Below are 13,822 nucleotides of genomic sequence, written 5' to 3' on the forward strand. Positions count from 1 at the left end.
TTATTTACTGCATTTCCAATATCGTTGTCGCTGCAACTGAGCCCCCCATCTTCTCAGCCCCTCTTCCTACAGCCACTGTCACCCATTATTGCCAGCCGGGTTACCCTCCCCCAGGCCCCATCTCCTTGCATGTCCTTGCCCCAGCGCCGTCCACTCATGCGCAAGGACAAAATGCATTTTCAAAATTGATTGAAGGCGGGCTTCAACTAGATAACTAATCAATATATATTATAGAAATATTATTGAAATATTGAAATGTTATGCCAAGCTTCGACAAAAAAAAATGCTACAGCTACAAATCAAACTAAAAATGTTAGAATTTTAGAAAAAGGAATTTATATAGTAATCCTTGTGATTTAGTTTAACATTTCCTAGCTAATAATTCCTTTAATATATTTTGTGGCTTTTTTTTATATTTTTTCTTTATTTATTAATTTTTTTTTTTGAGAACCGCCAACCGCTAAAATGTATGCTACATTTTTTGTTATTCAACTGCGCCAAATCATTTCGCAAAATGGGGGGAAAAAATAAACAAAACGTTGCAAAAAAAATACGAAAAAAAAATCGTAGAAAAACCAAATGCATGTCCTAATTGATGACATGGCAAACATGGGCAAGAAGAAGAGCCAATAACAACACAAAAATCGAAACTAAGCTAAACAAAGGCACTAAGAGAAAATATTAGTTTCGAAAAAAAATCCAAGGCTGAAAAAAGATTTTTTTTATTTTAAAATAAGACGAAATTGATACAAAAAAAAATATATTTTTTTTAAATAGCATAACCTTAAAAAACAAGCACATATTTAAATTATGAAAAAATTTTAAATTGTAAAGAAATACGACTTTTAGCCTTATATGAAGTATAAATAGTATTCCTTTACTATCGTTTAAAAAGAATAATTGTTGAATATGATTCTTTAAAAAATTTTTAATTTATATATATAGCTCAAAAAATAATTTAAAAATGTTTTCTTTAAATAAATAACATGTTTATTCACTTTTTTTTAGAGAAAATACATGTTTCCAGAAAAACTCTAAGAAACTATTCAAATAAAACTTTAAACAACACCCAAAAATTCGTACGAAAAATATTTAAAAACCTTATAAAATTTTTTGTTAAATTTCCACACACTTTAGATTTTTAAAAAAATTTTTCTCAGTGCCCTTAGAGAAACAGAAAACGAAACAGAAGCAGAAAACGCAACGAAGTTTTGCACAATTTAGTGCACATTGTTGCCATTTATTGTTGTTATTGCTGCTGTAAAATTGACTTAACTGTACTGCAACAGCAATAATAGCAACTCCCCACCCCCCCTTGTAGCCCCCTTCTATTACCACGCCTCTGCTAGGAAAAAAAAACATTAGAAAATCCCTCCTTAGGACCTAAACCCTTTTTTTTTTTTATTGTTGGCTTTGTATTGGGTTTGTTGTTGGAAACTTTGTGCCCATTATTGATCCATTTCCATGGAGGAGAGACTAGGACTATGCCACCTTAACCGAGGGGCGTAACCTCGCTCAGCTCGCTGACACCCCCTCCCTAGTGCTCCAACGCCTCTGTTTAGAGGCTATAGCTCCCCCTTTCTATAACACATGCCCATGCCTAATACGAGTCTTTATTTAATTTAATGCCATTTTGTGGCATTTTCTATCAAAGACAATAGGGGTTGAAAAAAAATAGAACAAAAAATTGTTTATAAATAAAACAAGGCCCAGAAATAACGTATTATTCAGAAATAATATTAAAGCAAACAAATGGTCTTGGGACTTGGGGCTGAAAATAAAACTAAAATAGCATTTTAAGGGAATATTTATATATTTTTGGGTATTTTGGATTATTATGTGTACTAAAAACTATTCGTTTCTATTTTAAGGAATTTGTTAATATTGTTTTAGAGATTTTATATATTTTTTTAGTCCATTTATTTCATATAATTTAGACATATTCATTTATTACTCAGTTTTTTTTAGGAAAATATAGGTTTTTTTGTGCTTTAAGCTTATGAATAATTATATTTTACAATTTTACAAATTTTATTTATAATTTTAAAGCTTTTGTCTAAAACTATAAAGCACCTAGCGCGAATGATTCATTTCACATCCGTTGCAGTTGTTACTTTTCCCAAGACTAAATACTACAACAGTGAAGGGTTCGAAAACTTTGCATTAATAGGGGTTGGAAACAATTAAAACTAAACTTTTTTTTTTATCTAAAATATTTTTTTTTAATATAAATTTGAGACAACAAAATTCCCAGCCCCCTTTTAGAAATCCCTATTCCACTCCCCTGCCTTCCCATATGTGTGTGTGTATTTTAAGTAAAAATTGTTTATTATACAGCACAAGGCGGAAAACTGATATGGCTATCTTGCTTGCCTGCATTCGCCTTCTTCTTGCAACAAAAATGAGAAAAAAAAAAATAAATAAAAAGGGGGGAACACATGTCTGGCAAGCGCTTGTTCTTGCCACGCTCCTTGTTGCACATGAATAGACCCCCCCCATGTGTGTGTGTGTGTTCTTTTTTGTTAACATTTCTTGTATTTTTTTTCTTTTTTTTTTGTACTTTGCTTAAACGTTTTAAATTGTTTTCGAACCTTTTAAATTTTTTTTTCTTCATATATGCTTGCTGATGTGTATTTTTTTTTCTACTTTGTGGAAGGCTTCCCCCCCTCCCCCCTTTTTGTACCTAAGCGCATTTGGGGAATTTAAGCTCATTTTGTGAGCCTTTTTGGTAAATCGCTTAGGACTACAAGCTTCTTGTCTGTAAATACTTGAAGTTTTGGGAGGTCTTTGGGGGAAAAATTTAAGAAAAAAGGGCTGAATATTAGGAAAATAAATTGAAATATTAATAGTTAACATATTAATATTTTCTCCTATATTTTGTCTAAATTTTGAAATTCCATATGCTTACCTTCTAGGTAATTATTTAAACAGCTTTTTTGGTTGCTTTAATAAATCACTTAGCCTCGAGTTAATTACACAGTTAACTCCTTTCATTTACCAAATTCCAATTGAATCAATTTCCAATTAGAATTTGTGTACGGCACAGCGCCATCTAGTGTCAATATTGTGCAGCCTGCAATAAGGGGTCAAGAAAGGCCGAGACATGGCCGAGGCTAGAGGGTGGTGTGGGAGAGAGAAAGGACAATTATTAATGGGGAGAGCCTAAGAACAGGGGCGTATCAAAAAGGGGAATTTCTAAAAAAAATTTATGTTAAGAAATTAAATAAAAAACTTTAATAGTTAGTTATCCTTTAAGCCCCTGTTAAAATTCCACCTATTGGAATATTAGAGGTGCCAAAAAGGGGGATGGCCCTGGGCTATGCAGGGGCGTTGTTTGGCCGAGGGGCTGGTGGGTGGGTGCTTTGCTTTATTGTTATAGCGCAAACAATTTCGTGTCATCCGCAATTAGGCAGGCTTCAGGCTCAGGCACAGGCTCAGGCTCGCGTAATATCGATTTAATTGCGCGTTGTTGGCCAGGGGGGGAGCAGGTGATTCAAGGGGGGTTCCAGGGTGCTGATGGCACCCAAGCATATATGCATGAGGTGCCCACAACAACAACCACAACAACAACCTGGCTAACAAAATAGCCAAAGCGAATTGAAAAAAAAAATAAAAGCGAATGCGACACGCAAGGATTCAAAGAATGATTCGTCTAATTTAAATACCAGTCATTCAATTAATAAACAAAAAAATAATAATTATAAAGATATTTATGAAATCCATACGAGGTGGAGGTTTTTGTAGTATTTTTTTTCATATTTAAGAAATATAATAAAGAAACTCATTTATGAAGAGTCATTTATAAGAGAGATAAAAAATAAGGTCTCATCGAATTATTTTATTTTTAAAATGAAATTATGTTACCAAAAACAGTTTTAATTTGTTAAACAATTTAAAATAAGAATAGTTTCTATTAAGACTATTTTATTAAAATATACCTAAACCTGTTTGTTAATTAAAAGTATGTAAATTAAAAGTATGTACATTATATCTTATAGTTTTTTGTAGTTTTTGCTTTAATTATATTATTATTTAATTTTGTTTTTAAGTTTATATACAGTTCAAAGTACCGGGTATTAAATGAAAATAGTTCAAAGGACTGGATATTATATAGCTTTTTTTAGGTTATTTTTTAGTACAACAATTTTCAACGAAAGTATATTTATAAAACGAATTTCGAGTTCCAAGTATTAATTTTAATATTAGTTTAGCATATTAAGTATTATATTAAGCAACAACAATATAGTACCGGGTATCATATAGCCTAAAAGGTGAACCTACTCATACCTTCATACCACCCTTATTTAATTCTTTTTATAATATTTTTCCTATAATTAATTATCAACAAAAAACCTTATTAAATTCAATTTTTCTCAATCTTTTCTTTACAGGTAAGCCCAAGATCAGAGCTAAGCTAAAATAATTCCCTAAATAAACTGTAAGTTTTTTAAGTCTTATAAAAACTAAATATTTTCTCAAGAAAATATTGATCAAGAAATTAAATTTTTGTCACACTGACAAACTGAATTAAAGTGAATTTTCCTGGGCTTCTACCACTCGAAAGGCGAACACCAAAAAAAGGACACGTTTCAGTTGGATCTTAATCCGCTATAGGATAGCCACCCGCCCCAGGAACCCCACCCCGCCCCTTGGAAGCCCCATATACCACCACGCCCCCCTCACTACATGCATAATTGGATTTAGTGCCGTTTCCTGTCATACATTCGAATTCGCACTCCTCTTTGAACTGAATGAGGTTCCAATTTGATTGCATTAACATTTGACATCGTCAGGAGCGCGCAGGACTTTTGGCCAGGATATAGAGACGTGCCACAATACAAAGGCCGAAAATACGCTTTCATATGCACTGTGAGAAATTTTTCAAAGAAAAAGGTTTCCAGAAGAAACCATTTAAAGGTCTAGTTATAGAGCTTGAATATAAAAAAAAGAAAAAAAAGTCCTTTAATTTAGAGGATATAATTTTTGGAAAATAATAAATAATTTTCTCTCAGTGCACTCTCTCATCCAGATGTGTGCATATATTAACAAAAGGTCCTGGCTCGTCCTTTCGACTGTTTCTGTTTCTGTTTCTGGTCCTGGCGCTGGTAAAGTTGCTTTGTTGTGTCGGCCTCTGTTTAATATGCAGGATTTTGTTATTAATATTCAATTAAAAGGCTTCCCAACTTGAGAGTGTTGGGCGGGGGAGTGCGGGAGGTCGGCCAGGCTGCCAGGATGCTGGGGGCGTGCCATTTGGCAAAGTGCGAAGGCGGCGCGAAAAGTTTTCCTTAGCTCCTCAATGTTTTTGTTTTTCTTTTTTTCTCCCTTTTTTTTTGTTTTTGTTGCCGAAAATTGATGAATTTATTGGCCTTGCCACGCCCACGCAACTCCAATGGGTCTACCCCCTCCATTTTTTTTGTGCCAACGCCTCTGGCTAATTTATGGCTGATACTGATGAGCCAGAAAAAGGGCAGGAGGAAGCCTGAGCAGCTGAGAAACACCAATTTGATTAGGATTTTTTGGAGGAATCCTCCTCCTTCTTTTTGGAGAACTGGGAACAGTTCTTTGGAGTCTCCTGACTCAACTCTTCCCAGTTTTCAAAACTTGTTTATTTTCAACTTATTTTGTAAACATTTTTGGGTTAAATTTCTGTCTTTAATTTCCTTTGTTAAAAGTAAACTTCCGTCAAGCAAATACCGGAGAGAAAAAAGGATAATAATCACATGACAATACAGAAAGGAGGCAGGCTTTGTGCGGGTCTTTTAAACAGGGGCATGGACTAAAGGGGGTATAGGGAAATTCAGAAAAAAACCTAGGGAGTTTTATAGTTATATAGTTATATTCTTTATATTTTATTCTTTTCTATAGAAAAAAATATTTTAAACATTTTAAATAAATCAAAGGAAATATAAAATCTATAAAAAATATTTCTCTGTTTGAATATTTTTGTTTAATTTTGTATGTTATGAACTTAGTTTATTTAACTTTTTTTTATTATATTTTGTGGCTTTTGTGACTTTAAAGGCTTTTATCGCTTTTGTGGTTACTTTAAAGTGTGGCCGTTTCTGCTTTTATTCACAAAAATCCTTAAAACCTTTATCATATATTTATTATAAAAAAATATATATGTATAAACCAAGAAAGATACAGGTTCTTCTAAGTAAAAAAAAAATTAAGAAAACAATTCATAAAAATTTATAATTAATTATTAGGGATAATTATCCCTAATATAATTTGGATAATTTTTATTAATTTTCTTTAAAACCAACCAAAACCCTCCTTTCGACCTAAGCCACTGCCTCTGCATGTGTGTTAATTTCCAAAGGTTGCATGTGTGTGTGTGTCGGTGTATATGTGGCGTAGTTTTCCAAAGAAAAAGGAAAAACTTTTGTTTACCCAATGTTGAGAATGAAAGATATTTCCAGCGAAAATCCTTCGTGAGGGATCTAATTAACATAATGTTGGGAAAGACACTCACACCCACACCCACACCCACATCTACACCTACTCCCGCCCCCGCACTAGCCACGCCCCCTCTTTCACTAGGATATGTGTATGCTTGTGTGTGTCATTAGCGTTTTCGTGGCATGTGTTTTTCCGTTTTTCTCCCACATTCCCCCCCATCCATCCTTTGGTCCTGTCTTTTGTTTCACTTGTCTCTCGGATGCTCTCTCTCTTTCTAACCCACTATGACTATCTCTTTCTGGTGGCATTTTCAGCACGTGCGTTGAAAAAAAAAGAAACTAAAACCAGATAGAACCACAAACAACAACAACAATAACGCTGACAGTCAGAAATTACAATAAACAACACAAAACGCAGCGGCGAATGCTGGAAAATGCGGAAATAGAGGTGGGGGAAAGGTCCTTGGGAAACTCATAGAGGGAGGTAGGGGAGAGAAGGCAAAAGGAAATGGGTTACTTGGAAAATACACAAAAGGAAACTAACACAAGAAGAGGCTGATTCTGATTATGTTTATTTATTTCGAAGAAAAAAACAAAGGTACAGCCAGTGCATAAATAAATCGATAGTTATCGATAATAAAGAAAATATTAATTTCAAGAAAAAATATAAGAATTAAAAGTATTTCTTGGAGGAGACTTTTAAGAGATGTTTTTCCAAAAAAAAATATACAGAAATATTTAAAAAAAAGGCCAAAATTTAATAAAATTACCTATAAAAGTTTAATAAAATGTTATCGAAATTTATATAATTTTATAACCTTAATTCTAAAAAGACTTTACATAAAATTCACTTAAAAATCTCTTAAAATAAAATAATAATCAAAAAACCCTAACCCACCTTTTAGTACATTTCCCCAACATATTTCTACCAAATCCCATATTATTGGGGACAATCGCAGTGATTATAGTAATTCATGATCCCAAGGACAATAAAAACCAAGTGACAGCACGGACATTGCAAGTCCGAAAGTAATTTTAATGTCTCGCCTGGAAGTACATACATAAAACTCTAAGAAGAAAAAAAATATATATGTATATATATAAGGATATTCTCCAAGTCCCAAGCACGCAGTAAGGGGATAGGGATGGGAAGTCTAAGTGACTATCGGGGAAGTGGTTTTTACTATCCAACGAGAATCTACCGCAACTAAAAACAAAAGTTATGTGTGCACGAAAAATCATGTCCAGTCATTTCCTGTACAACTTTCGGCCCAAGGACCAAAGACCCAAGGGTCTTTAGGCAAAAAAAAAAAAAAGGAAACCCCACACACAAAAGGGGTGTGGGGGGGGGGGAGGGCCCCCGACTTTGGTACGGTGGCCTTTTATGGTCGTAAAAATTTTATTATAATTTTTAATAATTTAGGCAAGCATATTGCTCCCAGCTCCAAGCGACCTATCCAAAGTTTTCACTTGGCTTTTCTTTACTTATTTTTTCTAAAACAGTAGTGGTGGAAATATTAGGAATTCGGGTTTAAGAAATGTTGGAGAATTAAAAATAAGGTTATTTAAAAATTAAAAAATCATAAAATAAACTAAAAAATTTTATATAAAAAAAATAACGAATATATTATGATATTTAACCTTTCCTCTTCTCTTTAATTTATCGCTTTAATTCTTGTATTTTCCCCCAATATCATTTTAAATAAAACCTTCTTCAATATCTTGACCATAGCTATACTATAAGCCCCTCCACACTCTTTCCACCTCTTATATCACCTGGCACATACGCACGCCGGGCATTTCCGGCTCTTTATATTCTCGGACTTTTCTGAACCGCACAAAATACACACACACATATAAAAACATACACCCAAAAGTGGAGTACGGACGGACAGGTTGGCGGACAACCGGACAGACGGACGGACACAAAAAACGGACACGGTTACGGACAGAGGAACACAGTCGCAGTCAAAGTGCAAATGCCGTAAATCATGGTGCTGGTAAACAAGCAACAGCAAGGACCTCAATCCAAAAGTTAAAGGACCTCAAAAGTATACCTTAACTAGGTTTTAAAATAAAGAAAGTCTTTTAAATTAAAAAGTTCAAATAATTATAAACAAAATTTAAAACTATATTTTTAAAAGCTTTTACTGTATGTATAAATTAAAATAAATAATAACAAACTAAAAATCAATGTATCCTTAACTTATAGGGTATAACAAAAATAAAAAAACAGAAATAGCGATACGACAGAGTTATAGCCAAGACTATAGAAAAAACGATACGGATTGGGGGATATGTGCTATATATACGTTGCATATATTCCGGTCAGCTGTCTTTCGACGCGTTTCGTTAGCTTTCAACCTGTTTTTGTTTACTTTTTTTAACAACAAGAATAAAGGGGGAAAAAAAGAAAAAGGAACTAAATTAATGAAATCGTTAGGATTACCTTACCTGTCGAGAGTGTTCAGAGGTGAAAATAAAAAAAATCATAAAACCAACTAACAAGAAAGAAAAATCAGCCTATGAAGAGTTTTACATAAAGAAATTCGAAAGGCATTAAATATTTTTAGACTTCCTGCGATAAATTTAATATAGAGATCAATTAATATACCAAAGAATCGAAATACAAATCGTTTAAGGTAGCCCGCTCAAGAATCGGATAAGAATTGCCAAAGATATGGCCTTCAGTCTGGGTCATATAGTGGCTCCCATGCATTTCTCAAAATTTGAAGGGGACCCCCAGAAAAAATGACAAAAAATCTAAAAAATATTTTGTTGCTAGATTTTGATGTAGATCGATGGAGAATCGATATACAAATCGTTTAAGGTAGCCCGCTCAAGAATCGGATAAGAATTGCCAAAGATATGGCCTTCAGTCTGGGTCGTATGATGGCTCCCATGCATTTCTCAAACTTTTGAAGGGGACCCTCAGAAAAAATGACAAAAAATCTAAAAAATATTTTGTTGCTAGATTTTGATGTAGATCGATGGAGAATCGATATACAAATCGTTTAAGGTACCCCGCTCAAGAATCGGATAAGAATTGCCAAAGATATGGCCTTCAGTCTGGGTCGTATGATGGCTCCCATGCATTTCTCCCATGCAAATTTTGAAGGGGACCCCAGAAAAAATGACAAAAAATCTAAAAAATATTTTGTTGCCAGATTTTGATGTAGATCGATGGAGAATCGATATACAAATCGTTTAAGGTACCCCGCTCAAGAATCGGATAAGAATTGCCAAAGATATGGCCTTCAGTCTGGGTCGTATGATGGCTCCCATGCATTTCTCAATATTTTGAAGGGGACCCCCAGAAAAAATCACAAAAAATCTAAAAAATTTTTGTTGCTAGATTTTGATGTAGGTCGGTGGAGAATTGATATACAAATCGTTTAAGGTACCCCGCTTAAGAATCGGATAAGAATTGCCAAAGATATGGCCTTCAGTCTGGGTCATATGGTGGCTCCCATGCATTTCTCAATATTTTGAAGGGGACCCCAGAAAAAATGACAAAAAATCTAAAAAATATTTTGTTGCCAGATTTTGATGTAGATCGATGGAGAATCGATATACAAATCGTTTAAGGTACCCCGCTCAAGAATCGGATAAGAATTGCCAAAGATATGGCCTTCAGTCTGGGTCATATGGTGGCTCCCATGCATTTCTCAATATTTTGAAGGGGACCCCCAGAAAAAATCACAAAAAATCTAAAAAATATTTTGTTGCTAGATTTTGATGTAGATCGATGGAGAATCGATATACAAATCGTTTAAGGTACCCCGCTCAAGAATCGGATAAGAATTGCCAAAGATATGGCCTTCAGTGTGGGTCAAATGGTGGCTCCCATGCATTTTTCAAAATTTTGAAGGGGACCCCCAGAAAAAATGACAAAAAAAAATAGATTTTGACTCTCTGATTGTTCCTGATCAGGAATATATATACAATTTAAAGTGTAGCAGATATCTCTTTCACACTTTTTGGGCAAAAAAGGATTAAAAAGTGAAAGGCCCTCGAAAAAAGCGAAAAATAAACAAAAGCCACAAATGCCAAGGCCAAACACAGACTGACAAGAAAATGTGGGCAAGGAGGCGTAAGGGCATTGGGGGCGTTGTGGCAAAGTGGGCGGTAAGACGCCCCTATCCCATATGTCATACATATGTTTGGCGGCCTGTTTTCAGTGTGTGTGTGAGTGGGTGTGTGTGTGCGAGTTTCAATTCAGCCGAGAGGGAAAATGGCAAGTGGAGAAGCGAGGAAGTGTACACAAGCCAGTGGAAAGTGCAAAAAAATAGGCGACAAAAAACGCGTAAAAAATCGAGAAAAAAATAAGGAAAATCTACTATATATGGGCAAAGAAAATAAAAAAAAAAAATTACAAAAAAAAGGAAGAAGCTCAGTCGAGAGAAAAGCGTGCAAAGTCCGTTGCAAATATGTTTCAATTTCGCAGAGAGTTGCATTTACAGTTTGGGGAGTAAAATCATTAAAGACTTTTCTTTGATGTACTGGAAAAAAATTTGGGTGGCTTCTCTATAATATTTTTTTAACATTCTCTAGACAAAAGTGTGGTTCTAAAGCAAGAGTTAGCTTTGAGGTTCTTTTGAAAGAATATTTTCTGTTGAAAATGACAGCTTAAAATAATAATAAAATAATAACTTCCATTTTAAATTTATTAAACCATAATTTTTCAGTCAAATTTCGATTAAAAGTATTTACCTTAGATCTTTTAACTTCTCTTAGTGTAGACCATACAGCTTAACGCCAGTAGTTACGAGCTGCGTTACCAGTTACATTTATGGCAGCTGCAATTGCAGTTGCAGTTTTCAGTTGCATTTGCACTTGATGGCACAAATCCAGACATCTGACAACCCAACTTTTGTGCACGCACTCTCAAAGGTTTTTTGGCTTCACAGTCATTTTTTTACCGATTTTTTTTTATTTTATATGTACACACATTTCAGACACACATGTTGTTTTAAACTTGACCCATAAAAAACATATCGAAGGTGGGGAAAAAAAGGGATTTTTAATTATTTTTGACGGCATCTGTTTTCATTTCGATTTCATTTAATTAAAAACTATTGAATTAAAAATGAAATCGGAGAGGATGGATTTCTCTTAATCAAATAAATTGAATTTTAACAAAGTGAAATGATTTTAAATAAAGATTTACTTTCTTATTTTTTTCATTTTATTTTTTAGTTTAATATTTTATGACGAATTTAAGTGGCGCCATCTGTAAGGTAGTTTGGTTTAAAACTTGCCATGAGGTTGTCCTGCTAACCCACAGATGGCGCTTCAGGCAATAGGCCCTCTATAGACTATTAGTAGAAGTTTTAGTGACCCATAGGTGGCGCTAAGAAACTAAAGCGCCCATTAGAGGGACTCATCTGTCTGTTTTAGGTTTTAAGCTTTTAAATTTTAATTTTAAAACAAATTTATAAATTTTTTAAAGAAAAATAATTCTCATAATAATTTAGAACATAAATAAGTTTAGAAATTAAATGAAATAAAAATATTTTAAGCAATTAACTTTAAAAAATTAAATATTAAAAATAATATTAAAAATTGACTTACCTTTTTCCATTATTCTCTCTCTTCCAGACCAGTTAACAAAAATACACTGACAAAAAAAATGAAGAAAATGCGTCAGAAAATTCCTCTGATCCTGCCGATCCTGCTGATATTCCTGCTGCTGATCCTGCAGCCCGCTGCCGTCCAAGCCAAAAAGAACAAAAACAAATCGAATCAAAATCAGCACCACAGTGACTCCTCCTCGTCCTCGAACTCGCAGTCGGGATCATCGTCCTCATCGATGGACGAAACTCAGAAATCCAAAAGCGGCGACAATGGTGGACAACACTTCGCCATGGAACCGCAGGATCAAACAGCGGTGGTGGGGTCAAGGGTCACACTGCCGTGCCGGGTGATGGAGAAGGTTGGAGCCCTGCAATGGACCAAAGATGATTTCGGTTTGGGGCAACATCGTAACCTGAGCGGGTTCGAGAGATACTCCATGGTGGGCAGTGATGAGGAGGGTGACTTCTCGCTGGACATTTATCCATTGATGCTGGACGACGATGCCAAGTATCAGTGTCAGGTGGGTCCGGGGCCGCAGGGCGAGCAGGGCATCCGGTCGAGATTCGCCAAGCTGACAGTCCTCGTACCGCCCGAAGCCCCCAAAATCCTGCAAGGCGATTATCTGGTCACCACCGAGGATCGTGAAATCGAACTGGAATGCGTGTCGGTGGGCGGGAAGCCAGCGGCCGAAATCACATGGATCGATGGTCTGGGCAATGTCCTCACCAAGGGCATTGAATATGTCAAGGAGCCCCTGGCCGATTCCCGCCGGATCACCGCCAAATCGATCCTTAAACTGGCCCCCAAAAAGGAGCATCACAATACCACGTTTACGTGTCAGGCCCAAAACACAGCCGATCGAACTTATCGATCAGCGAAGCTACTGCTGGAGGTGAAATATGCGCCCAAGGTCACGGTGTCGGTGGTGGGAGGCGCCCTGGCGGGTGGCAAGATCCCTGAAGGTGCCGAGGTCATCCTAAGCTGTCAAGCGGATGCCAACCCACACGAACTCAGCTATCGATGGTTTATTAACGATGAGCTCATGACGGGGGATTTTACCACAAAAATGGTGAGTGTTTTTTAAACATATCGATATATATCGATAGTATTTTTAAAAAATACATATTTTTAAAAAATACATATCGATATCTTAGGAAATAAGGCTTTAAGCTGCTTACTTCTCAAACTTTCGGTAACTTGATAACATTTTTTTAGAAGTTTCTAAAGTTTTTCTATTAATTTAGTAATAAAATCTTAAAATTGAAAGTTCTATTGACAACAATCGTTATTCTCAAGCTATCTGCTTGAATATTATTTGAAAAAAAATATCGATATTTCAAGAAATTTGACTTAAAGCTGCTTTCTTCTTAGATTTTCTTAATCTCAATCGTTTTTTTGCCTTATTTTCTTAACTCTTTATTTTAAATAAATAATAAAATCTTAAAATATCTAATTCTAATTTATCTTACAGATCATTCACAATGTCACAAGGCAATACCATGATGCGATAGTCAAATGCGAAGTCGTTAATGCTGTGGGAAAAAGCGAACAAAGCAAAACTTTGGATATAAGCTGTAAGTAATATTTTAAAATTATAAAACTATCGATAAATAATAAAGCTACTTTGCTATCAAATATATCGATAGTTTTCTCTTTAATTTGGAAACTCTCTAAAAAATTATTTGAAATATTTTCTTTTAGTTGGTCCTGTTTTTCGTCAACGACCTGTGAGTGTGGAAGCTGATCTGGGGGCTACTGTCAGTATGCGTTGCGAAGTGGCCGGAAATCCTCCACCGGAAATCGAGTGGATCAATGAGAACTCCGATCGGGTAAGTTATCTATCC

General features: G+C 35.0%; 1 protein-coding gene across 1 annotated transcript in view; it reads left to right on the top strand.

The window, feature by feature from the left end:
* The window catches only part of kirre (kin of irre), a 49,816-nt gene that overhangs the window by 31,591 nt on the left and 4,403 nt on the right, over positions 1 to 13,822 (top strand). Inside the window, exons 2-4 of the mRNA XM_043213221.2 lie at positions 12,003 to 13,047; positions 13,450 to 13,552; positions 13,680 to 13,807. Of these exons, the coding sequence (XP_043069156.1) occupies positions 12,034 to 13,047; positions 13,450 to 13,552; positions 13,680 to 13,807 (1,245 nt within the window). The 5' untranslated portion in view covers positions 12,003 to 12,033. The remainder of the gene's footprint in view (positions 1 to 12,002; positions 13,048 to 13,449; positions 13,553 to 13,679; positions 13,808 to 13,822) is intronic.

Source organism: Drosophila bipectinata, chromosome XR (assembly GCF_030179905.1).
Source record: "Drosophila bipectinata strain 14024-0381.07 chromosome XR, DbipHiC1v2, whole genome shotgun sequence".
Taxonomy (NCBI): Eukaryota; Metazoa; Arthropoda; class Insecta; order Diptera; family Drosophilidae; genus Drosophila; species Drosophila bipectinata.